This window comes from Phyllostomus hastatus, unplaced genomic scaffold (assembly GCF_019186645.2).
Source record: "Phyllostomus hastatus isolate PE091 unplaced genomic scaffold, TTU_PhHast_1.1 phas_contig_1048, whole genome shotgun sequence".
Classification (NCBI taxonomy): domain Eukaryota; kingdom Metazoa; phylum Chordata; class Mammalia; order Chiroptera; family Phyllostomidae; genus Phyllostomus; species Phyllostomus hastatus.
The window spans coordinates 111,746-138,084 of record NW_025333513.1 but is presented as its reverse complement, the minus strand read 5'-3'; the positions used below and the strand labels follow the sequence as shown (position 1 = coordinate 138,084).

The following is a 26,339-nucleotide window of genomic DNA, read 5'->3' as shown; positions in this document are numbered from 1 at the left end:
TTAGACCAGCTTTTGCACCGAGACCTCTTGCAGGCTGTCATGTTGGTATGAAATCCATAAGCCGCTCGCTGTTGGGGCAAATGAAAACTGGAAGGTGAGCAGGGCATGGGCCAATTTGCTGGCTCTCCCAAGGTGCTTTGATGTTTAAAAAGTCTGTTCCAGACTCGCTGAGATTGAATACCCTTGTTTTATTTGTCCTTTCACTCCCTCACCTCTGGTTCTCCCTTCCTTTTGGGCGGGTCTTCATGCTTTTCAAATATTTGTTGACTAAGCCCTTATCTGGGACCTCAGAGAGCAACCAGATAAGGGCACTTGGAAAGAAATGGGAGAACAGAAAGCAAATAACTGAAAGTGTCTGGGATCCAACACCAGGTGAGCTTTTAGTTCCTGAGCTGGTTTCACTCAAGTGAGAGCCAGAGCTTTTGTGAGAGAGAAAGCAAGAAGTGTCTGAAGGAGACTCTTGGCTCTTCTACTGAGCTTCGTGACAAAAGACTTCTCCAGACCGCAACTCCAGACCCGTAGCTCTCCCCACCACCACTGCCTCCTTCCTCCTCCCTTCCTGACTCTGTTCGCTTCACAGTCGTTATGCTGTTGGGCAAGTGTGTGTTAGCTCTTTGTTGTCTTACACAAAGTGCACGTGAGGCAGACGGGCACGCAGGCTGACCTCTTGCTCCGTGTCGTGGCCATCCTGCCCGAGCAGCACACCTGTGCCGCCTGCTGCTCGCGGAGGTCAGCAGAAAAGCCCGGGACGTGGATGTGCCGGGATGTCACATCCTGACATCGAAGAGCTTCTTCCTCAGCTTTTTCTGTTTCTTCTTGGGACTTTCTAAAATAATGTCTCATGTGTGCATCATGCTTTCAAAACCTTTTTTTTTTTTGCTTACTGAACACAGCACATGTTCATTATAGAAAAATCAGATAAGCAATAAGGGAAGACATAAAAATTACCCTTAAGAGAGCTCCATCATTAACATTTTGGTGTATGAATTATATAATACATATGTTTTTCACATTTACTCTCTCACCCGAGCCTTGCCGCCCTCATTAGGGAAGGCCTGTGGATGTTGATCTCATCTTAGAGACGGGAAAACTGAGCCACAGAGGGTTAGAAGATTGCCCAGAGGGACACAGCCTAGCGATGACAGGGCTAGAGTGTACCTGTCACACAGCTCAGCACTAATGTCCTGTCTGCTGTGTCCCCGTCTCCTCGCCTGCAGGTGGAGAGGAGGGGGCCGGCAGTCTGGACTTCAGCAGGGCCTGGGCACTGGCTATAATTCGTTGAATGACCTTATCCAAGGGTTAATAGGCAAATGGCATCGAGGTGACACTTTGGCCTCTCACTGACTTAGGAGAAAAGATAGGAGATTGCTTCTTAGGTTTAAAGTATTGCCATTCCAACACTTCAGCTTCATCTTGGTCTTGGGGGTTTTAGGAGCAGCACAGTAAGAGAGTGATCGACAGGGAGAGGAGGGGCTGGGAAGCTGTCAAATGACAAATGCCGCGGTAACTAAGAGGTTTCACCTGGGGGTGATGGCTTTGGGGAGGAAGGTGAGTGCAGGCTGAGACTTGGTGACCAGAGATCAGGCAGGAACAGGCTAGGAATGGAAGTTAGTTGGAGGGAAGGGTCCACTTACCAGGACATGGGACACTTGTTAGCATTAGCGGTTCAGGAATGGAAATGAGAGGCAGTCCAGCGGAGTGCTGAGAGTGCCCACCCTGAAGGCAGACTGGCCGAGGCTCTGCAGCCAGGCTCCGGTGGTCGTGGGGATTATTTCACTCCTCCTTGCTCTGTTTTCCTCTTCTATAAATGGAGATAATAATAGTACCTGCTTCACAGTCCTCACTTGTGCTACATGAGGAGCTTACAGCCTGGCACACAGAAACGCTATGTACTGTTCGGTTCGGTTCGGTTCAAGCAGAATTTTAGTAGGCACTGTGTAAAAAGCATCGTAGGAATCATTCTGTGTGTTTGTGTGTGGCTATGACCTGCTTCCCCAGCCTTCTCTAGACCCCACCACCCTGGTCTTCCTGTGTCCCTACCCGCCTCTTGGGGCCTAGGTAAGCCTGCATGCCCCCTTCCTAAAACACCCTACCCCTCAGTCTGTGTAAAAAAGTGATCTGTCCACTTCTTGATTTTATTTTATTCTCTGAACTGTTTTCTCTAATGAGCATATTTTACTTTCACGATCATATCTGGATGACCCAGCTCTCCTTGGCCTTGGAGGACTGAGGCCTTGAGCAGAAGCCATTTCCTGCTCCTCAGCCACACTCCTGCCCTTGCCTTGGTAGTAGCAGGTGCTGGTCTTATCTTCCTCCCTGACTGCCATGTAGATATGTTAGAGTCACCTGAGGGTTTGTCACCACCTCTCTGCCCCCTCCCCTAAGAAAAGCCAAGTCTGTAAGTGAGCCAGGCCTGCTCCATTGAGCTCCTCGTGGGGTCTGCTCCGTGAGAGGGTTGGAGAGTCCAAGTGGGTGGGAGCGCCTGGCATGACTCCCCCGTGGGGAGGGTGGCGCCCAGGCAAATGAGCTGCCTCCCCCAGCTCTCCTGGCACATCAGTAGAAGAGCCGCTGTCTGGACTCTCATCGTGTGCCCTGCTCCATGTGGCTGCCGGTCTATTGTAAACCTGAAGAGCCCCTTTGACTGGGATGGGCTGGAGGGCTGCTTGGTGCCTGGAAAACTGAAGCCGAGGACAAGTGATCCCTATGGGGCTGTTTCAGGCTGGTCAGTGAGCAGAACTCTTATTCCAATTATAAAAATTATTCATTTATTCGGCAAATATTTATCAAGCAATTACATGTCTGCTAGTCACTTTCCCAAAACCTGAGATCAGTATGAATCCAGCATATGAAATTTTTGCCTTGTGGGGTTTATATTCTTTTGGGGTGACAAAAGCAGTAAAAAAATTAGTTTTTAAAATATTTTATTTACTTTTAGAGAGACAGGGTGGGAGGGAGAAAGTGAGGGAGAGAAACATCTGCATATGAGAGAAACGTTGATTGGTTGCCTCTCGGATGCCCCTGCCTGGGGGCCTGGCCCACAACCCAGGCATGTGCCCTGGCCGGGAATTGATCTGGTGACCTTTCAGTTTGCAGGCCGGCACTCAGTCCACTCAGCCACACCAGCCAGAGCTATTTATTTACTTTCAGAGAAAGGGAAGGGTAGGAGAAAGAGAGAGAGAAACATTGATTGACTGCCTCTCATACCTGGACCAGGAACTGAACCCACAACCCAGGTGTGTGCCCTGAATGGGATTGAACTGGTGACTTTTCACTTTGTAGGACAGTGCCCAGTCAACTGAGCCACACCTGTCAGGGTGAAGAAAAGAGTTTAAAAAAATACATGTGCCTGGCTGGCGTAGCTTGGTGGATTGAGCACGGGCTGCGAACCAAACTGTCGCAAGTTCGATTCCCAGTCAGGGTACATACCTGGGTTGCAGGCCATGACCCCCAGCAACTGCACATTGTTGTTTCTCTCTCTCTCTCTTTTTCCCTCCCTTCCCTCTCTAAAAATAATAAATAAAATCTTTTAAAAAATACATGTGTATGTGTATATGAATATACCGTATTTTGCCATGTGTGATATGCACTTTTTTGCCCAAATTTTGGAGGGAAAAATAAGGATGCTCATTATACATGGGTACAGGGATCACATACTATGGGTATAATAATCCTGTGTATAATGCTCACAAAAACAGAGGTGTGCATTATACATGGGAGCACATTAAACACAGCACAATATGGTACATATATGCCTATATGCATCCATGTGTGCATACACACATACACACATGTGCACTATTCCAAATAGTGTTAAGAGCTATGGAGATGACTGAAACAGAGAAGGGAAAGGAAGTGCCCAAGGGTGTGATTTTAAGTACTGTGGTCAGGTCGACTGTCACATGTAACCAGAGTCCTGAGGAAGTGAGGCAGCCAGCCATGTACGTAGATTCCTGGGAGAAGACATTTCAGCTGGAGGGAGTAGCTGCAGAGGCCCTGAGGCAAATGTGCCTGTTGTGTTCAAGACCAGCAGGAGGCCACGTGCCTGGCACACAGCACATCAGGACGAGAGCAGTGGGCAGGGGCCGTCCCAGAAGGCCTTGCAGGCCAGTGTAAAGATGGACAGGAAGCTTCTGGAAGGATTTGATCACAGGCGGGAAGACTCTGACTGCTGTGTGGAGGGTAGTGGGACAAAGCCAGAAGCAGAGAAGCCAGTTAGGAGGCTGGCATTGTAGTCCAGGTGAGAGATGTCTGGGACCAGGGTCGTAGCAGCGGAGTGATGACAAGTGATCAGATTGTGGGCATTTACAAAAGTCAGAGAGCCGACAGGATTTGCTGACCCCAACATTTTGGCCTGCCAAACTAGAAAGTTGGAGTTGCCATTCACTGAGATGGGAAAGGTGTTGGCGGAGGAGGTCAAGAGCTTGGTTTTGGATGCGTTAGATTTGTGATACCACTGGGCATCCACATGGAGATATCAGCGAAACTGGGACTGAGGAATAACAAATATGGGAGTCGGAAGGTAATGAAAGCCATGGACCAGCATAAGGTCATGGTTCTTATAAGTATATGACTATAGAATGAAAGAGACCGGGAAGAAAATAACTCACTGGCACCAGCAAAACAGACTGATAAGGGGCAGCAGTGCGGCCAGGAAACCTGGAGCCAAGTGAAGAAAGGCGTGAAGGAGGACGCGTTCAGCAGTGTGTCACGTGCTTGGCGGGTAAGTGAGGCGAAGGTAGTGCGTGTTCAGCACAGAAAGCTTAAGAAGGACAGTGACATCAAAACAGTAAATCCCCTGCTGCCCTGTTCATGCTCAGAAACTTCCTTTCATTCTTCCTCTAGCCATTCTTGCGGGGTTTATGCTATGTAATTTAATTCTGCTGTTTTCCACTTAACGAGTTACTAACTATTCCATGGAAACGTGAGTTTAATGGTTGGATAATACTCCATTTTCTGGGGATGACCTCATTTAACCATTTCTTTATTATTAGACTTTGAATCACTTCTGTTATTTTTCAGTATTATAAAACTCGATTTCATCTTATAAATAAATAACACTGTATTGGACAGCTCAGTACATTTTCCTAGGAGGGGACTGTTGTACAGGGTCAGAGGGCATGGATACTTTCAGGTGAAGCTTGAACTTGGCAGCCACGGTTTCCCCTGAATGGAACGGACAGTGCAGCTCAGCTGCGGCGTTCTTTTGTGTCTCCTCTGTCCTCGGGGAGGCTCAGAAGTCGCTCAGCCCTGCTGACCCGTTGTCCGCCTCCCCCTCCACAGCTATGTGTCCTGTTTTTCCTGAGCTGGTCAGAGGTTCGTTCCCTGTCACTAGGCCTGCGCACCCCTCATTGCATTGCACATTTCCTTGCCACCAGCCTCTGTCCCCTCACCCAGTTTGTCCTTTGGGTCAGCAGGAGTCAAGCTTCCCTCAGAAGGCTACTGCAGTGTATCCATTGTAGGTGCTTAACACATATTAGTCTTGTCTGCGGTTCTCTTGTTACCAGGCGAGTGTCTGGCCCTGCGCAGGTCTGCTTGGGCTGGTGTAGCGTGTGGGTGCTTGACTTCGTGTAGGAAAGGTTTCACAACACAAGTCCAGGGGACTATTTATTAAAGCTGGGGCAGTGAAACAAGGGAGGGCTTGGCATAGAAGAAGCAACAGGAGAGCCTGGGCTGGGCTGCCTCAGCTCACTGGGAAGTGCAGGAAAAAAGGGGACTTTGGGGACAGGTTCAGGGGATCAGCCTGGGACAAGCTGCCAGCCACCCATTGCCTTAGAGTTTTGGAGACTCCTGCCTGTGAAGAAAAGCGGCGGAAGGAGGGAAGAAGGGAAAGGAATGGCACCGGCTGGTCCCCAGAGGGAGAGCATGTGCTGGGTCCTTTGTCTTGAGGCCTTTATCTCTCTCCTGCAGGCAGGAATCTCAGGGGAGGTCTCAGGGGAGGGTTTCGGCAGAATATTCATTGGTTCTCCAGGTGTGCTCTCTCAGGGTCGTGGTCTCCACTGACTGGTCAGATCCAGGGTGGGGGTCTTTAGTCATTGAATTGGTTCTGGCTTCCCCACCTGGTTTTGTTGTTTTTCTGGGTCTGGAGCTAAAACAAAACTGAGGTCTAGATTATTTCCAGGAAGGAAAGGCCAGGGGAGGAGAGGTTACCCTGGGGGTGAGGTCCTTGTTTTTCCCAGTTTCGTCCACTGCCATCTGCCCCTGGCTGTCAGTTGCTCAGGCCATTGCGTTCAGCCGTCTCAGTTTCCCCATTCCACCTGCCCGGGAGTTTCCCCAGCTTCTCACTGTCCCATCTCACTCTCACAGGGTCGATTAAATGACATTACTATGTAAAGGTGCTTCATGAACTTTTAGGGGCCGGCTGATGCTGTCTTAGTTGTTTAAAAAGAAAAGGGTACCCCTATCCATGTGGCTCAGTTGGTTGAACGTTGTCCCAGAAAGTAAAAGGTTGCAGGTTCTATTCCCAGTCAAGGCACAGGCCTGGGTTGTGGGCTTGAGCCCTGGTCAGGGTGAAATGTCAACCTATTGACATTTCTCTCTCACATGCATGTTTCTCTCCCTCTCTTCCTCCCTCCCTTCCTCTCTCTCTAAAAAATAAAGAAAATAAAAAATAAAGAACAAGATGTGAGCTGTGGTGTCTGGCCCATGCCCTGTAACTACATAGCTCCTAGAGTGGGGCCACTGACCCACACAGCGGCCGTGTGTCAGAAGTCTGAGGGGCTTGGATGGACTTGTCAGGCCTAGGAATGGGGTGGGTAAGTCATTTGGCCTCCTGCCAACCAGTGCCAGATGCCACTTCTGCTTCCAGAGATGTGTGTGTCACAGATGGGAATCACTAGGACTCGAATGGTGCTGGGAGGCTGGCGCCAGGGAGGTCTCCAGCAGGAAGGGTGCACGCCCGTAGCTCCTCTAAGCTGCCCTGCGCTTTACTCGGAGAGGGCACGGGAGAAGCACTCAGCTCTGCGTAGGGCCCTCGTGCCTTGGCTCCTCGGCCTGGCTCTCCCCAGGATTTGATTGAACAAGCAGGTTTCCAGGGCTCTGGGGTGGCCTTCCCCTCCTGCCGATGCCCCGGCGGGGTTTGCTGTGACCCTGGCTCTCAGAGTCCAGCTGAAGTCATCTCCAGTCTGTCCTCCACAGCAGCCAGAGGAATTCTTTTTTAACTGCAGCTCTGATCTTGCCCATCCTTTCTTCATAACTGTCCTAGGCTCTCTGCTGCTTTTTGGATAAACTCACATCCTTAACTTACCCTTTGAGGCCCTGAGTGATCACTGGCCTCAGCTAGACCAGCCTCCCTGCCTTCCCAGCATGCTGGCCACAGCCCTCTTCCCACCCCTCAGAGGGTCCGTGCCATCCTCCCCCTGAGGGGCCTTTTCACATATCTCTTCCCCAATTGCCTTGTAACCCTGCTCTCCTTCCTCTGAGCCAAAGGCCACGCCCTCAGGAACGCCTCCCCTGAGTTACCCACCCTAGGCCAGCTTGCTCCGAGTGTGCCCCCACTGCGCTCCACATTTGTCCTTCACCGCCTGGTCGTCCTTCCCAGTTGTGTGGTTGGGTTGGTTTCTTCACTCATGTAGCCGGGCTCGTCGTGGTAGATGCTTAACAAATACTTGCTGAATGAGTGAATGAAAGCAGCTGGCAGGGAGCAGAGGAAGAGTGGAGGGGCATCGACGGCGTCAGCAGCCGCAGATCTGAGGTCCTGGGATGAGAAGGGCCCCTGGTCCAGCCCCCGGTTTTGGCACAACTGCCTTACCCCACAGCCCTGTCTGAGCACTGAGGGGCCCTCAGCTCCCTGAAAGCCTCCAGAAAGAGATTTCGGTCTCTTCTGGAACCTGGGCAGGCCTCTCCTTTCCCTCCGCAGTGTCTCTCAGCATGCTGTTCAGTCTGCTTTGCTCAAAACAGTTTTTGAAACATTCCTCCCTTTTCCCTCAATGACGAAAGTATCTCACCATTGTAAAGGATTTGGAGAACACAGAAAATGTAATTAAGAAAATAAGAATCGCCTATAATGGCAATGCTCAGAAAAAACAACCATTAAACATTTTGGGCCATGTCTTTCCACTTTCTTATACATGTTTTGACCTTGTTGAGCTTCTGTCACTTGTGAAAACTGTAGATTTTTAGCATCTCGTCAGTCTTCACTGGTTACAACCAGAGGCAGCCGGGACTGGGGAGCTGCTGGCTGGAGGCCCTGCCCTGCTCGGCAGCCCGCCCGCTCGGGGCCCCTTGTGGTCCCTGGTGAGGGTCCCGCTCTGCACTCCCATCTCTTCTCCAGCACATTCTCAGTAGCTCCCGAAGGCTCCACTCCATGGGCCTTAGGGGCTGATTCTTGGTGGAATTGGAAGAATTGTAGAATGTGAAGGGCAGGAGAAAAGATAGGTGTTTTTTCCCGGTTCTAGCACTCTGAACAAAACTATCCCCGGACCATTTCTCCGGGGTGAACCACTGGGCTGAATCAGTTCTGGCAAGAAGACCACACAGGCCTCTGTGGGCCCTGAGAGGGGCATGACCTGGACTAGCAGATGGGGAGCAGAGAGCACCGTGGAGCAGCTTGTCTGGGAAACCAGGGCACTGGGTCAGGGCCCAGATTAATGATTGACTGGAAAGCTTGGGAGGGAATTAACCCGGCCCATTCTCTTGTGACCTCCATCCCTGCCTGCCCAGAGAGCACCTGCCAGAGACATGGGGCAGCCTCTGCCCTGTATCGGGAGGCGGCTGGTCCTCATCTCCCTGAGGCGGAGGGGGTTGGGGAGAGGAAATGGCAGCAGCTGGGTCAGCTGTAGGGTAGGGGTGGGGTGGAGGGAGAGAGGAGTGGAGGAGGGTTTGGACTCTTCTCTGAACAGGGAAGCCTGGGCCGGAGTGGGGAGCTCCCTGTCAGTTCTCTGTCCCCACAGTTGGTTATAAGGCAAGGAATTGGGAAAATCGGTCTAGGTCCCTAGAATGCCAGCAGGCTAGTGCACTCTCAGACCTGAAATACCACTCGTTCCATATAGTCCCCAAAACGAGCCAGCAGTGACGATAATAGCAGCAGCCACAGCCCCTCTGTGTGGGACGCTTACTGTATACCCACGCTATTAAGCAGTTGCTTGTGGGCATTTTACCTTTATGACTGCTGCTCAGGTTAGATGGTAGTATCCCAGTTTTAGGGCTGAGAAACTCTGAGGGGTGGTGTCTTCTAATCACAGAGCGGGAAGGACAGAGGCAGGGCTTGAATCCAGGCCTCACACGGAAGTCAGGGGAATTAACTTCTGCGGAGTACTGCACCTCAAGGGCAGTAATAATGCTAGAATTGATACAGTGGCAGATACTACAACTAATAAGTGTGATCGTGGTTAATATTTTTTGTCTGTTTATTTATTTAACAAGTGTATGTTGAGCACCCACTAAACGCCAGGCACTGCGCCAGGTGCTGGGGACCTACCTTGGCAAGATAGAAGTACTGTCTGGGTGACTGATGGCAGGGTGAGGCCAGAGCAGCTAACAGACGTTGTGGTTTGCTACAGTAATTGCGGAGCTGGAGGGCCTGGCTCAGGGTTGCTGCAGGAAGGAGCAGGATGGAACTGGTCAAGGGGAGCTTCCTAAAGGAGGGGCTGCAGGTGGGTCCTGAAGGAGTGGGCCTTGGCTAGTAGAGGGAGCAGCATTCCTGGCCGAGGCCAGTCCAAGCCTCCGTGTTCAGGGAGTGACGCAGGAACACGGGCGAGTGGGGTGGGGCTGGAGAAGGAGCAGGGACCCGAGCCCATGGCTGTCTTTAGCACACACTGGCTACCTTCTGGCAGGGAGCGTCCGGAACGGCTTTGCCCAGGGTGTTCTCCACAGAAACAGCTAGCAACTGGCAGCTAGGCAGAGTTTCTGCGGTGGTGGATCCAGACCCTTGGGGGCCCAGCCAGGCAGTCAGCTTCTGGCCAGGCTTACCCAGCACCACATGCAAGGTTGCAGCACAGTGAACAGGACCTGAGTCAAGCTGCCTGGGCTCAGATCCTGCTCCTTCAGTTAATGTGTGACCTGGAACCAGTTCCTTTCCCTCTGTTGTGCAGTTTCCTCCTCAGTTAACTGGGGGTAGGGATAGTGCCTGCCTCTTAGGGGTATTGTGAGGATGAGACGTGTTTGTGTACATAGAGCCTGGTGTGTGGGAAGCCCCGGAGAATGGAGGCCGGTACCATTGTGATGGGGGTGGTGAGCCCAGGGCTCTGCAGCTGTAGCTGCGCTGGGGTTCCGGTGTGGGGCGAGGCCTCCTAGGCCATGCAATGTGGTGGCTGGGGCCCTGGCTCATGGACTGACCCCACTCAGTGTACAGCCTGCCAGTCCGGGGGCATCAGAAAAGCTCCGTTTTCTGGGGATGACTAGACTTAGTGGAAAGGATTAAGACTCCAGGTGGCTTTGTTGCTCCGGCACTAGACCAGGCCTCTCTACAGCTCCAGGTCATTTGGGTTAAGCTCCTAATTCTCTCTGCCCATGAAATTTACCTGCCCGATGGGAAGTAAATGGAGTCATGCCCCTCCCCCACCTTAGCTCCCAAAAGGCCTGAGTTTCTTCTCAGGGCAAGGGAGTGGGTCTTGGAATGGGAGTGCCGGGGCCACGTGCTGCAGGCTGTGGGTGCGTGTGCGCACAGTGTTGGAGCAGTCCAGGCGTTCGCTTGTAAGGATTCTTTAGTGCAGGGGGTAGGAAAGGGTGGGTAGAGGTAGAAGAGGATATAAGGGGGATAAATGGTAATGTAAAAAATACAGTACAAATAAATAAAAGAAACAGAAGACATTTAAGCGGGTTGCTGGAGGAAGGGGAAGAGGTGCTTTGCGAAGCTGTGTTTCATGGTGTGGGTGTGCAGGTGTGCGCCTGGGTGTGTTTTATCTTGTGGTATACAGTGTACTTCTCACTGAGGGTCATCATACACAGAAAGAAAGAAAAGAAATTATTTTGCTAAACTATTCCACTCTTTGTCCAAGGAGCAGCAGAGTGGGCCCTCCTCATTCTGGCTGCAGGACCCTTGTCCTCCGTGGGGACAGCACCAGCCCCTGAGTGGGGTGAAGCGGTGACATGGTTGGAGAGTTTCTGGCCCTGGCACACGATACAGTGGGGGGGGGGGGCAATGGTGAAAACCAGGGTTTCACAGCCACGTGGAGGTCAGACCTAGTGCCGGGGTGTGCTGTTTTCCGTGCCAGGCCTAAAGGGAGGAAGAGGAGAGGAGGATTCATCATAAGGATGATGGTGGGTGGCAGCTATCTGGGAAGATCCAGCCCATGGGCCTGGGCCCAGTGTTGGCGGGGGCGGCGGGGGTGAGGGGCTGTCAGAGTAGCTCCTGGCCAGACAAGCTGCGAACAGCGGGGGGTGGGGCAGCCTTGGCGCTGGGTGGACAGGCAGACCTCAGCTGTAGATGGAACAGTCAGGCTGTGTGCAAGTCGGTGGCTTCTGGCAAGATGCAGGGATGGATGCAGCATAGTGGTTACGTCTAAATATGAAACAGCCCAAGGGGGGGTGTGTTTTAGAACAACCTTGGCTACAGCCCTCCCCCCGCTTCATCTGTGTCTTCAAGAGGTCACAGCCAGAAGAGACAACGCCAGGCCGGTGGGGGGGGACACCTGCCTGGAATCTGGGAACCCTGGCCCCAAACCCACACTCTCGCCAGAGCCTGGAACCCCATCTGATCCCAAGAGGCAACCATATGCACCCCCAGAAACTGAGAAGAGCAGCCCTGGTCATGGTGAAATAACTGACCAGCTGGTGTGGAAGCGGAAGCTGAGGCTCAGGGGTGTCGGGTGCCACAGCTCCTGGAAGCCTAGCCAGGCACCATCTCCAGTGTGCCTGAGGCCCGCGGTCATCTCCTGCATCCTCTGGCCGTTGCAGAGCCACCCTGCCAGGCTCCGCAGGCCTGCACGCTTTCTCATGTTTCTCATCTGCCCAGGGGAGCTCACAAGGCTCCCCTCGTGGGGTAAGGACTGAGCAGAGGCTGTTTGTCGAGTTCCCAGCAGGTGCCGGGTGTGTAGTGGAGACCAGCTCCTCCCTTATCCTCTAGGATTCAGTCCTGACAGTGGACTTGGTCCCATCTCCTGCAGTCACTCAGAGGGTCTGTGGGAATGTGTAGCATTGTAGTTTTTTCTCCTCTGTTTCCACCTGCTAGGGGGACCCCCAAATTTTCATGTCCCCCCTCTCCCTTGCCCTCGTCACCACAGCTTGGTGTGCATTTCTCCCAGTGTGCACTGACACCCAAGCTGCACGGATCCCAAACAGTGCGTTCTGTCTTTCAGTCTCATCCCATTTTCCGTGTGGCCAGTGCCACCGCTGTGCTCATGGCTCCCGGACATCGTGCTGTCTGGCCCTGTGTCACCTGCTGCCTGTCCTCTTGATGCTGCTCCTCAAAAACCTCCCGTGGCCCGTCAGCCACAGGGCCGGTTGAGGGTGTCTCTTCCCTCACCTGCCCCTGACTCCTCCACCTCCAGACGTTTCCGTTCTGTGGAACATGAAGAATCAGTGTCTCTGGCCCTTGTTATTTGGATAGCAGTGAAGTTATTTAGATAGTTTGATACACGCCACAACATCCACTGACTGCTCTTGATCATCAGCGTCCTTTCCCAGTGCTGTCACTGACCCCTCCCCACGGCCTTCATCTCCTCTTTGGCTGAGTGACCTTTATCCTGTCTCACTTAGGAGGGTGTTCAGCTGCGTGTGCTGGAAATCTGGCACACGGTGCTTGTCAAACAGGCGTTCAGTTTTCCCACCTGACAGGCAGTCTGGGGGTGGGCTTCCCGGGGCCAGTTCAGCAGCTCCGCAGTGCCTCAGTGACCGGGCTCCTCCTCCGGTCGCCCACTGCGGGACGTCATCCCGCCTCCCCCAGCGCTATCGTTTCATGTGCCCTCCGGAAACTAAGAAGTGGACACCGGACGGTACCATTAACTCAGTAAGCAGGGCTTGTTTGGAACTTAACCAGTTCTTCCACCACCGTCCCCTTTCTGTTCCGGGAGCCAGCCCACCGCCCTGCATTGCATGGAGTTGTCCTGTCTGCACAGTTCCCTGTCGGGGAGGCTTTTCTTGGTCAGAGAGCCGGAATTCTGCACAACTTTCCTGAGTTTTCCCATTCTACTGTAATAATTTGGAAATTATACATTCTATGTATGATATCTTGGTACCTTTGAAATTTTCCCTTGTATATCTGACTTCATTACCAGTCCATAATGCCAGCATTCTTTGTGGCTGCGTAGAATTCCGTGTTTCCATATCATGATTTATTAAATGAGTCCCTTATTAATGGGCCTTTAGGTGGTTCCCTACCTCTTATGAATCAAATAATATTGTAATAAATAACCTTGTACTAATATATTGTGTTATTTTGCTCAAGTGATATAGCTTAGGTTTTAACCTAGAAGGGGTGTTTCTGGGTCAGAGGGAATGTGTGCCTGCAATTTGGATAGTTGCAGCCGAATTAGCCTCTTCAGAGGTTGTGCAGTTTCCCTTTCACCAGGGATGTGAGGTTGTTTCCCCGAGTGCTTAGCAACGACGTGTTAGCATTTGTTTTAATCTGATTGGGAAACTATATTCCAGTGTTGTTTTAATTTGCATTTCTCTTTTAGGAAGGATGTTGAGTATCTTTTCATGTTTATGAGTCAAAGGCATACTTTTCCTATATACATTTTTTATACCTTTGGCGCATTTCTCTATCCACTGCTGGTCTCTTGCTTATTAGTGTGTAGGAGCTATTTTAGAGAAACTAGCCCTTTGTCTGATGAGAGTGGCATATGCTTTTCTCAATTTATTGTCTGCTCTTTTCTTGTGGTTTTTTACCATGTAGAAAGTTTACATTTTTTGTAATCATATTTATTAATTTTTACCCATAATCTTTTAACTCATAAAATTTTATGGGTTTAGCATCATTCTTATCTATTCCCACATCTCAAGACTATTTATATAGTTCATGTATGTTTGTTTTAACTTTCAAGTCTTTGATTCGTGTGGTTCTCGTCTTGGTATAAGGTGCAAGGTAGCGGCCAACCTAGTTTCTCCAGATGCGCACCGTTCATTGAAGGTCCTGCCTCCCCCTGGATGTGCAGGGCCGTGTTTGTAACACATCAAGTTCCACGCGTGTTCACATCCACTTATGGACTTTGGTGTTCTCTTTCATTGACTATCTGTTCACATGCCAGTGCCACACTGTTTCGCTTATTGTAACTTTCCTATAATTCTTTTCATTCCTTCCAGCTGATTCCCTGTCCTGTTTGCCAAAGTGGCTCCTCCCAGCCCTTCACCTTCTTCAAGTTCCATCTTTTACGCTCAGACCGAGGCCATTCACAGGAATTTCACCCGCCCTCACACACCGCAGGGATGCACTTTTGTATTCTCCTCGCCCCGCCCCTTGAATTGTTCCCCTCCTGTCAGTCAATCTACCCTGGCCTCCCTCCTTCAGTCTCCCCAGTTGTCTTTTTCCGCAGACCTCTGCTCTGTCCACAGCTTCTTTGAGTCCTGTCTGCTCTAAAAAATCTCTTCCTGGCTTTGCTACTTTCTCAATCTAGTGTGCTCTTACAAATTTCTTTCCCTGGTGTAGTCACCAAAAAATTAATCTCCATTCACTTTCCCAGCTTCCTTGCTACCACGAATTCTTCAGAGCCCGGGTTTCCATCACAGCCACTTGGCAGAAACTTGTAAATATACCCTCAGATGTGGATTTTTTTTTTTAAGATTGTATTTATTTTTAGAGAGAGGGGAAGGGAGGGAGAAAGAGAGAGAAACATCTATCAGTTGCCTCTCCCAAGGGCCCCAGCCAGAGACTGAACCTGCAACTCAGGCATGTGTCCTGACTGGGAATCGAACTTGGCAACCTTTTGCTTTGTAGGACAATGCCCAACCACCTTAGCCACACCAGTCAGGGTGTCTTCTGAAACTTGTTTTACAAGGTCATTGACGACCTCACAGTCACTGAATCCAGTGGTGTCAGTTTATCACCCTTAAAACTGCAGAATTTGAGCTGGGGAGACCCCTTCCCCCGAAAGACAGCCCTTCCCATGGCTCTGAGACACAAGGCTGTCCTGAGTCTCTCCTGCCTCCACCCACTGCCCCGTTGTCTGCCCTGGTGGCTCTTCAGTCCTTTCTCGATGTGTCACTGCCTCCTCCTTTGGTGAACTGAATCCCTTCCTGGGACCAACAAGGATGCCCCCAGACCTACAGATTTATAGCTCCCCAACTCTTAGACTCTAGGGCTGAGTTTCCATACTGCCTTCAGGAGACCATCTGAGAGGGTACCGTGTCCGTCCAAGCAGGGGACGGTGAAGTCCTGATGGAGAGGAATGATTATAACCACCAGGGGAATTAAAATAAAAATACCAGTGTCCAAGCTGCTCCCAAACCAATTAGATGAGGATTTGGGGGGGATGGGTTCAGACACCCATATTTATAATAACTCCCCAGGATTCCAGTGTAGGCACATTTGCAAGCCTAGGGCAAGGTGAGAGAGAGGGAGGAATCTCAGGTGACTCCTGCCTTTTGGCTCTGCTAAGCAGGTGGATGGATGGGCACGTGGGTCACTAGAGTAGGAATTGCAGAGGAAAGGTTTGGAGGAAGATGGTGGATCCTGCTGGGATAGGTTGAATTTGAGCTGCATGGGGACATCCGAGATAAGGGTTCCACAGATGCTGGAATCTCCATAAAGCAGTTATTTTTTGCTCCTAAGCCTTCCAGGCCTGCCCTGATGTGGGACAGAGTTCAATTTCACTCCCAGGGCCAGCGTATTGAAGCACATGCCCGGATACAACCCATCTCCCCAGCCATCCCACCAGATCCTCTCCTACTGCAACCCACTCCCCAGCCAACAGGATCCCCCACCGTTCCTCACCGTGCTGCCTCTGAGTCTTTTCTCAAGCTGTATCCCCAAGAGGTGTTCCATGCCACCGCCCCTGGTCAAGACCCTCCCCATCTCGGGGCATCTCCTCCTGCTCCATGCCGGGAAGACTTGCCCACAGCACCTCAGGATCTTACCACCTCTGACTGTGGCATTTGTGGGCAGTATGTTAGTTGTTGAGGGTGGGAACTGTCTCCTCCTGGGTGATCGTAGACATGGGGGTCACCATCTAACAGCTGACCTTCGGGAAGATTCCAGGACAGAGTACGTTTCCCCTTTGCCTGATGGCTCTGCCACTGAGGGTCTGGTTGCAGGGCCGCTGTCCGTCGTGACTGAGCCCAGCAGGGACTCATGTCTTTTATCCGTACCCGAACACTCCCTTCACGAAGGGTGGCTTCGGAGAGCAGTGGTTCCTGGGCGTGAGTCTGGTGGGGACAGGACAGGGGCTGGGAGGCATGATGCCTGTCAGGATCTCCAGGGGAACTGGAGCGTTCGAAAGCCCCCCAAGTCATTCCTGTGTGTCTCCTGAAGATTCAGGAACCCGAAGAACAGAGTACCCCAGAGGAGGCAGGGAAAGGTGGCACGGGGCGTGTCACCCCTCGCTGGTTGATGAAGAGTGCTCTGAGTCCCACAGACCTGCCGCAAGAGCCCAGTGGGCGAGGGGCGGGAGGGGCAGTGACTTTTATCAGGGAGAGGAGACCATGGGATCACACTGCGGGGCGAGGCGCTCCTGCTCTGAGGCAACAGAATGGGAACTCCATAGGGTCCCCCCAGATGGTCGCCCTTAATTCTGGCCCACGCCCACCACCCTCTCATCGTCTTCCTGTTTTCCCCGTTGGCCAGGCTGACGGGAACTGCCCTGTAGAGGTCCATCTGCGTTCAGACCCAGATGATGCCAGAGCTATGACCTGGCCTGCAGGCGTGGCGCCGAGGGGAAGTCAGCCATGGAGCAGCCACCGGAGGAAGCCCCTGAGGTCTGGGAAGAGGAGGAGAAAGAAGAAGTGGCAGAGACCCAAGGAGCCCCAGAGCTCAATGGAGGACCAGAGCACTCACTTCCTTCCAGCAGTTGTACAGGTGAGGAGGGGTGGGTGGACACAGGGCGGAGGGCCATGGCCGTCCACACACAGCCTCGTGGGAGTGCAGAGCAGCAGAGCGGTTAAGGCCTGGAGCCGGGCAGCCTGGGTTCGTACCCAGCTGTGCCGCTCATCAGCAACAGTGCCTCGGGCAAGCCGCCCTCTTCTTTCTGTGAAACAGGCGGGGCTCATGAGGAATGTGATGGGTCTATACGTGGGCTTTTGTGAGAACGACCTGAATTAGCATGTGCCTTGCATGTTGTCATCACTCCACTACTGCCACAAGGGATCTGGGACCCAGCTGCATCAACAGCGTGCTGGAAAGGTCACTGTGCCTGTGATTGTCATGATCCCTCAAAATGTACGACTCAGCTGATCAGCTGCTGACTGTACACCTGACCGAGCTGCGCCGTGATTAGGCATAAGTGCTGAGCCGTCAGTGTGAACAACTGTAATAATAATACTTTTGTGCAGCCAGATTTTAGCTGCTCTTGTCTCACTTGTTGGTTCCCCATTACCTGTCTGCTGTCAGCCGCAGTGTAGACGTTTTCCTCTGGTACCTTGTACTCTCTGTCATCTTCCTCCTCCTCATCATGAGGTTGTGTCCACCTGCAAGGGCTCCCAGATCCACCTCTCTCGGCCCTTGGCTTTCCCTGCTCCCTGCCCCATCTTCCCAGCCGCTCTTCTCTCCCTCTACCTGAGTGAGTTGCATCCAGTTGATCCTTGCTCCCTCCCTCAGGGGGACCTCGGGGTCAGGATATACTGCCAGGAGGGGACGCCCTGAGCTGGGTGCTGAGTCCGGGCAGAGGAGTAGGCCTGTCTCATCTGGATGGGTCCTGGACCCCTGTGCCTGCGTGGGGAGAAGGAGGTGGATGGTGTCTGAGTTAAGATGGGGGACAGGATGCTGTTGAGGTAGCACAGCCTCCTTTCTGGGCCGGCACCTAAGAGAGCCCCAAATCCTTGAGCCATGCTGCTGTGAACCTGCAAGGAAGTCCTGGGGTTTTGCAGAGTTTCTTCCTCTTCAGGGCACATGGTGGGTAGAGTGAGGGGAGAGCTGTCACCCGGGCCCCCTGACCCCACCCAGATACCCCGGAGTGACCAAAGCAGGCTTATGTGATTTTAGGACCCAAAAGAAGGTATTCCCCACCCCCTAGGGCCCAGGTGGCAAACACAAGGCCTTCCATCTTGTCTTATCCGGCCCAACACCTTGTTTCTACCCAGTGGCAGCACCGAGCTCCTTGACTCTAGTTGAGGAATAAGGTACACTTATACAGTCCTAAAATTACATTCAGCCCTTTGAAGGCAACCTCGAGGCTGGGTGGCCCCCAGTGAAAACGAGTGTGACACCCCTGGTCCAGGGCAACCTCCCCCTGTTGGTTGGCTGCTGGCTGGGTTGGCTTTGGAGACCCAGCCAGGAGAGATCAGTCATTGGTCGGTAACAACATACTGTTCTGAGCTTGACACAGGTGAGGAGGGTCAGGACCCAGAGGGAAGACCCTGGGGGCTAAGAATGAGCAAGTGACGTCACCGAGGACGTCAAGAGACAGTGAAAGGGAAGAGAGGGCCCAGGGTTGTGGCCTCACTGCCTGCCCTGGCCCACCCCGTCCCTGTGTCTGGGCCCAGGCACACAGAAGTTACCCGAAGACTAACGTGCTGCCCTGGGGCTTCCTACAGACCCTTGTGGGGACCACCTCCCCCCCAGGTGCTGCTGCTGGTCACGTGCAGGCCCGAGTGCGGGGCCTTGGCGCACGGGCAGGGCCAGGTGGGTGCAGGGATGGCATCCAGGGAGTTTTATTGGTGGGGTTTGGGGCATGCGGGGAGATATCAGCCACCCGTGTTTGATAGATTCCATCTATCAATGAATCAGTGAAGTGGGGGTAGAAGGACTTCTTTGTTCAGTAATTTAAAAAGGAGGGTTAACATAATCACTGCATGTTAAAGACATGGTATATAAAATTTCCCACAAAGTCTCTAAGACAAACCACCTGACAGAAAGATAGGAGCAGGCAGTTCTCAGCAGGACAGATGCAAATGGCTAGAAAACAAGAAACACTTTTCAGTCCACTCATCGGTCAAAGAAGATATCCCCAGATGAGGCTGGCAGGGAGGACGGTGTTGGCCAGAGCGGGAGGACCTGGCCTCCCGCCGCCGTGGGGCACGGGCAGCTCGGCAGCAGCCAGCACTTCTCCTGTGCATTCCTTCAGCCCCAGTCTTCTCCTGGGAGCGTGTCCCCTGTAAACTCTGGCTCACTGTGCAGAGAGACGTCCGCACGTGTTTCCCGCAGCACTGTTCGGAAAGCAAAAACATGGACAGCGCACGTCCGTGGGAACTGGGTGTGTGCACTGTGGTAGAGCCGCACTGTGGGGTGCTCCAGTCATTGAAAAGGGCAAGGTGGGTCTGTATGTGCTGGCAGGGAAGTAAGTTCCCGACAGATTGCAGGTCCCTCTGTTTAAAACCCTTCTGTGCCCGAGAAGGCCCTAGGGGAGTGGACACAGGGGACGAGCCGGGCTGACTCACAGGAGGGGTCGTGGGTGGAGAGCATCTGTCATAAGACACTGCATGCCCTTAGGCATTTCCCCCAACAAGCCTGGAATACTCCCATACTTTAAAAAGCAATTATATTGCTTTTATTTAAAAAGTTAAAAAATAAAAGTTTAAAAAGCCTGGCAGGTGAGGGGCGCTGGAGCAGCGCCTCCTCCTGTCTGTGTTGAGGATCACACACGCCAGGGCAGGACTCCCAGGCCAGCCATGTGAGCTGCGGCCCTCTCCATGCCACAGTCTCTCCCCCTTGAAGGCTGCGTCCTGCCCGCCTCAAGGGCCTGCCAGGTGAGCAGTAAGTGGTGCTGTCCAACACAGCACAGGTCTGAGCACCTGCTGGTTCCCTGCCTCACCCCATTAATTTATGGCTTTGACCTCTGGAGTCCCCTCAGAGACCCATGAGGATGGATGCAGCTTGAGCCTGACACAGCAGGAAGGCTGCACAGTTTGCTGCCCTCGACGCTCGAGGTTCTGCACTGACGTGCATCTCTGTACCCAGCTCTGCAGCTGCCCAACCCCTCCCCCTCTCCCACTGGGAGGCAGGCAGGGCAGGCCTCATCGTTAGCACTCAGCGTCAAGGAAACTCACATGGCCAGGGTTCCCCAGCTGGGTGGGGGGAAAGGGGCAGGGGCAGCTGGAGCTGGTGCTCACAGCATGCTGCTATCTTTGTCCCCTCCTGCTCCAGTGATGAACGTCCCAGTCACATGGACAAAGAGGCTGGGGTCTTGAGTGTGGGGCTGAGAAGATACAGTGTCCTTCCTCTTGGTCTTGGCAGCTCCCCTCACTCAGCAAATGCTTGGTGAGTACCCAGGCAGCCATTCAGTGGAGGAGCAGCCCGAGTAGCTGCCCTGAGGAGCCCACAGCCCGGGCAAACAGGACAACCGAAGTAAGGAGGCTGCTGGCTGACCCAGCCCCCGAGTCCTGCAGAACTGGCCCTGGCTTCAGAAGCTGTTTGCCTGTGGGGTTCTGCCAGCAAAGTAAACAGAGAAGGCTGCCTTCCTAGCTCCCGTCACAGGGCTGACAACAGCATACCTCCAGCGATGGAGAGAGAGAGGCCGCGCACTCTCAGCCACGTATGGGAGTGACGTCAGCAAGGTCAACGGTGTGTTTGCTGAACTTGTAATCAGAGATCCTCACTCTCAGGGTGAGGGGTAGTGGTTATGCTGCGTCCAACAACAAACAATGGCACAGTGTCATCCTCAGCAGCGACGTGTCTTGTTTATCATAACCACAAACGGTTGATTGGTGGTAGTGAACACGCGTTTGTAAGTGTGGGGTGTTGTAGTGTGCAGGGGTAAGGCCTCAGCCCCAAGGGCTGGGTACGAGTCTCACTTTGTTAAGGTTCTCTAGGCCTTACCCCTGCACACTGCACACGAGTGCCACTGTGTTAAGGTTCTCTAGGGAAACAGAACTAATAGGGTGTGTGTGCGTGCGTGCGTGCGTGTGTGTGTGTGTGTGTTTATACAGAGAGTGAGAAGGAGGGAGAGAGAAAGAGAGAGAAAGTGTGGGAGATTTGAACTGGCTCAGGCACTTGTGAGGGCTGGCAAGTTGAAATTCTGTAGGACAGGCCAGAGGGATGTTGATATTGAAGCTCAAGTCCAAATGCAATCTGGAGACAGAATTCCTTCTTCCTTTGGGAGGCCTACATACCTGATGGAGAGTAATGATTTAAATGTTAATCACATATGAAAAATACCTTCACAGCAACATCTGTCCTGGTGTTTGACCAAAAACTGGGCACCATGGGCACCATGGCCTGGCCAAGTTGGCACACAAAACTAACCATCAGAGCCACTGTCGGCATGTAACTTAGCCTTCTGAGCCTCCCTTTTCTTTCCTATGAAATGGGGGTAAGGAAGGGTTGTCTTGAGGTTCACGAGATTAATAATGTAAAGTCCAGCGGAGTGCCTAGCACATAGCAGGCACGTGCTAAAAGAGAGATGTGATTGGTGCAGACACACAGCCTTTGCAGGAGAGTCAGGTTTAGGTTCAAGTTCCAGTCCCACCAAGTATAGGCAGGTGACCTTGGGCAGATCCTATAACCACACGGAACTTCAGTTTCCTCATCTTTACATGGTGCAGTACTATCTTCCAAAGTGACAGGAAATGATACTGACAGGCATACAGACACTTGTAACATGCTTGGCATTTAGTGGGTGACCCATAAAGGCTGGTCCTTTCTCCTCTTCTCCTGGGGGTAGTAAAGGTAGGAGATATTTGGGGGGCAGGGTCAGACAGCATGTGGCTAGAGTGTCAGAGGCAGGGCTTCCGGCCCATGAGAGGGCCAGCAGGGCGAGCAAGTGCATGTCCTGAGAGCAGAGGAGGGCGCCGGGCTGGCTGCAGAGTGGCTGTGCAGGCACATGGCCTTTAAACGGCGAGCCTAGGGTCCCTTCCACCTGGCATGGGGAGGGGCACCAAGGCAGGGGCTGCTGGTGTGGAGGAGGGCCTCGGAACCCCAGGCTCCCACTAGGAGCTCATGGGAGGTAAGGGGGCCTTCAGAACCTGTTCCCTAGAATGCGGCCACCCTGCCATCATTGCTTTCAGGTAGGATGTGATGGCGATTTGAGGGTGAACCCTTAAGCCAGGTGGTTAATCAGGGAGAAACAGAACCTTTATCTTTGGAAAACTCACCTCCATGTTACCATCACTTCAGTATCCCCAGTACACACCTCAGCAAAAGCTCTCCCTGTGGGGTGTATACACTTCTGCTCACCCCAGCACCTCCCCTCCCCTGCCTCTCTCTGCCTTGTGTGTCAGTTATTAGTGTTTTCTTATTCCCCTGAAATAGGCAGGGGCTGCCCTTATCACCGAGACTGCCAGGCCTCTCTGACTGCTTTCAGGCTTGGCAGCTTGCTCCTGTCCACCACCTGGGGCGGGACGTCTCCCGGGTCCCCCGCCGACTGAGGCCCCTCTGTGACTTCCACCCCGGCTCTCTCCTCAGCACCCAGAGCCCTGGCTGACTAAGTGGCTAGTAGGGCTTGGGCATCTTGGCTTCTTCCAGGGTTTGGGGTAGTCCTGACCCCCTGAGCCAGGGACCAGCAGCCGGCCAGATGACACGAGAGGAGGCTAGGTCTCGTCCCGGGGGTGCTCCAGGCCTCATCAGCAGAGAGACATCCCCTCCACATATTCACACACCCTGGGTTTCTGTGAAGCTGTGGGGGGTGAGGGGAGAGATAACCAGAAGGAAGAGAAGAGGCAAGGGCAGTCCCTATCTGTGTGGGGCACACCGCTGGGAAACTGCGAGATCGCAGCTTTCTAGTGAGCATCACCTGAACTTATGAGGGGGGACCCAGAAAAACCCAGATTTATCATCTGGAGGGCGGGCCCCTTGTAGCATAGGCTTCGCCCGCTAGGTGAGTGTTCTAGGAACTCTTCTGTATTAGTGTACCAGCTGGTGGTGTTGTGAGAGGCTGCACTCTGCCTCAGTGAATTTTTTTTGGAGACTTGCAATGCATTTGCCCATTTCATAATGAGCGCATCTGCCCACACTGCACTGAGTGTTCAGTAGTTTTGGACCAAAAATAGCATGACCCTCATGCACCGCCCACCCTCCCTATTCACCCAGTCTTGCCCTGAGTGATTTTTTTTTGTTTACTGGGATGAAAAAAGTCCTCAAAGAGAAATGTTTCTCTGGTGTGGAAAAAGTGAGACAAAAAACAGCAGGAGCACTAAACGGCATCAAAATCAAGTTCAAAACCTTTTTTGAGCAGTGGGGAAAAAAATCTCAATAAGTGTATTGATGGCATCTAATAGAGAGTACTTTGAAGGTGACTGAAGTTTAAACATGTAAGAATAAATAATTTTTTATAAGTAAATTCTGGGTTTTGGGGGTCCCCCTCATACGCTGATATTTACATAGCACTTCTAAGTTTCAAGAGCTTTCTCTGTATTAACTCCTGTGTGCTTCACAGTGAGGCGACTCTGAGACAGGTACCATTGCCATCCCTCTTTGACAGAGCGGGAAACTGAGGCGCAGTGGGTGGAGCTGTGTGGTGAGCACAGGACACTGATTGACGTTGGGCTGCGTGGCTTCTGAGCCGCATTATTCCGCGCCTGCTGTCTCCGAGCACCTGGAAGCCGGCTTGGAGGTCATCCAGAGCGTGCACCCTTGAGCTAAAGAGGGGAGCAGTCACCTTCCCTGACCACCTCATGCCCAGGTGGCGGCTCCTTCGCAGCCCTGCACCACCCCGCCTGCCCCTTGGCTGGACGGTGTGGCCACTTGCTGCGGTGTGCTGTGGTTTTCTTACCTCATCCAGTCGAGGGCAGGGTCTGGGTCTTGCCCTGCACACAGCAGGTGCCCATCAAATGTCCGCTGAATGCATTTCAGCAGGCAGAAAGAGAGGGTGGCATTGCTACATGCAGCACCAAGAGCAGCCAAACGACTGACACCTGCTGAGCCCCGGGGCCAGGAGAACGGGGAAGCACTGAAAGGTGGGCACACTCTGAGGTGCCTGGTGCCTGTGGAAGGGGCTTGGAGCTCCGAGGGGAAAGTGCCCATACACACAGACCACACGGTCCGGGGGAGGAAGTGCCGGGAGCCCCTCGGCCAGCATCTGCGCCGGTCTCTACACAGGGTCTCTGCACTGCCTCATTCTCCTCCCAGCAACTGAGAATGTGACTTCCACTGCCCCAGTTTAATGCCTCCAGGAGTGGCAGCGCTGCCCCCAGCGGAGTGGTGCTGAGGCCAGGACGCCCTGGCAGCTCGAGGACTGCTTATTCCACAGTCACTGAGTGTCTGCCCTGTGGTCCTTACATTCTATTGGGGCTCCAGAATGGCGGAAATACACAGGCCGTTGGGTGTGTCAAGGCTGCTGAGCAGCCCTGACTGGTGTGGCTCAATGGATTGGGCATTGTCCTGTAAACCAAAAGGTCATGGGTTCAATTCCCAGTCAGGGCACATGCCTGGGTTGTGGGCCAGGTCCCCAGTTGAGGGTGTGTAAGAGGCAACCAATTGATGTTTCTTCCCCTCTCCTTCCTTCCTTCCCCTCTAAATAAATAAAATCTTTAAATTTACCCAAAAAAGGTTACAGAGCAGTCCAAAGTGGCCTCCCCCTCCTCCCAGGCTGCAGTCTCAGAGCCCACTCCCCTTTCCCTATCAGTGGACTGGGGTGAGGGGCGGAGTACACCCCTCAGATGACTGGGAGCTAAGGCTTTGGCACAGGGCAGGGCGTTTTAGGAACCAAAGACTTTTGTTACCCCTGCCCTCGTCTGGAGGGGAGCAGGCGGCCGGGTCCTCTGCTGTGGGCTGGTGCATGTGCTCCCCTTCTGTGTCCGGGATGGGGGCTGGCGGAGACTGGAGGCTTTCCTCCTGTGCTCCTGGGACCTCAGGGGAGGAGGGGAGTGGGAGGGAGATGTAGGAGAAGTGGAGTGCAGTTCGGAGGTTACTCCATGGTGAGGAAAATTGGCTCTTTTGCGGAGCAGAAAGTGTTAAGTCTGGGCTTATTGCCATGGCTTGGGTCCTCCTTAGAGCTCTCCGCTCTAACCCACCAGTTCCCTGGTTTGAGGTTCGGACCCTGACCCCGAGGGTGTTGCTCGGTCACCAGGGAAGAGAGCAGAGGACAGCAGATTGGCAGGCAAGTGCGACAGAGGCAGGGCAGGCAGCGCGGGTCACGCAGCCCTGGGCTGGCGGTCAGGAGACGGGGGTTCAGTGCAGGTCCCCTTTCCGAGGGATGCCCTCACCTCCGCGTGTCCAAGGCAGGGATTCAGGAGAGGCTCCCGGCACTTCTTACTGGGTCGCCTGACGGTGTGTGTACCCTGAAGCCATAGCCGCGGCCGACTGCTTTCCTTGCCGACACTCAGCACCTGGTTTAAACATCCATACGTTTAATTGAAAAACACTCGTGGAAATTCAGTGTGCTGCCCAGTCAGTGTGACTGATACCTGCACTCTTTCTACATGAGCAAGTTTCATGGGAATGAATTTCAGCTTCTTGGGAGATCCTTGCAGGGAAGTCCAACCTTTTGGTCTCTGTGGGCCACACTGGAAGAAGAGTTATCTTGGGCCACATGTTAAATACATTGTGACATGTAATCACAAAAAGAACCTCATAATGTTTTAAATAAATTTACGAGTTTGTGTTGGGCCGCACTCATGGCCATCCTGGGCCTCGGGCTGGACCTGCCCCACCAGCATCCCTGGAGTCCGTGCACAAATCAGATCTCCCGGGTGGAGCGGGTTCGGCAGAGGTCTGCACTCTGCCGTCTGCACAAAACACGTTCCACACGACCCCGACAGGGCCACTTCCTAGGGACAATCTGAAGAGATTCCGTCTGCTTCCTCCCCCTCCCCAGACACAACCATCCCTCCACACCCTCTCCTCCCTGAGGGTGAGTTCAGCCCAGGGGGGCTCCGACCTGCCCCAGGCAGTAGCCGCCACCATTTCTGGAACACCTGCTGTGGGTCAGCTCTGGGGGAACGCTTTGGGAAAGGTGCCATCCTCCCAGAGAAGCTGTCTAACCCCACATTCTAGGTGAAGAAACTGGTCCTCAGAAAGGCTGACTTCTACAGCCACACAGCTCTCAGCTGAGCTGAGGCCGTGAGAGAGAGGCGCACGGGCCCAGCCCGGCAGAACGCGAAGCCCCCACATTGTGTCCCCAGACCTCTCCCGGAGTGCCTCCCCACCCTCGCTGCTGGACCAGCTGCAGACGGGCTGCGACGGGGCTCCGTGTGGCAGCCTCAACATGGAGTGCCGCGTGTGCGGGGACAAGGCATCAGGCTTCCACTACGGCGTTCACGCGTGCGAGGGGTGCAAGGTATGGGCAGCGGGGGGTGCTGGCTGGCTGGCAGGGCTGTGGTCACATGGTAAGTTAACCTGCCAAAAAGGCTTTCCCTGCCAAGGGGGCAGGTCCCTGAATATACCCACTGTGGAATTCCTGCCCGGGCCACCGCCAGGGTCTGGGGCCCATTCCAAGCCTCCG

The 26,339-nt window shown here is 53.2% G+C and overlaps 1 protein-coding gene across 7 annotated transcripts in view; it reads left to right on the top strand.

Annotated features, from left to right (window-relative positions):
• PPARD (peroxisome proliferator activated receptor delta) overlaps positions 1-26,339 on the top strand; it is an 82,430-nt gene that overhangs the window by 50,302 nt on the left and 5,789 nt on the right. For 4 of the 7 annotated variants that reach the window (XM_045835212.1, XM_045835226.1, XM_045835215.1 and 1 more), the window contains 2 exons: positions 16,655-16,885; positions 26,020-26,174. In XM_045835212.1, coding sequence (XP_045691168.1) covers positions 16,756-16,885; positions 26,020-26,174 — 285 coding nt within the window. In that variant the 5' untranslated portion in view covers positions 16,655-16,755. Of the gene's footprint in view, positions 1-16,654; positions 16,886-26,019; positions 26,224-26,339 lie in introns of all 7 variants that reach the window. The other 3 variants (XR_006785261.1, XM_045835208.1, XM_045835232.1) reach the window with 2 other exon arrangements.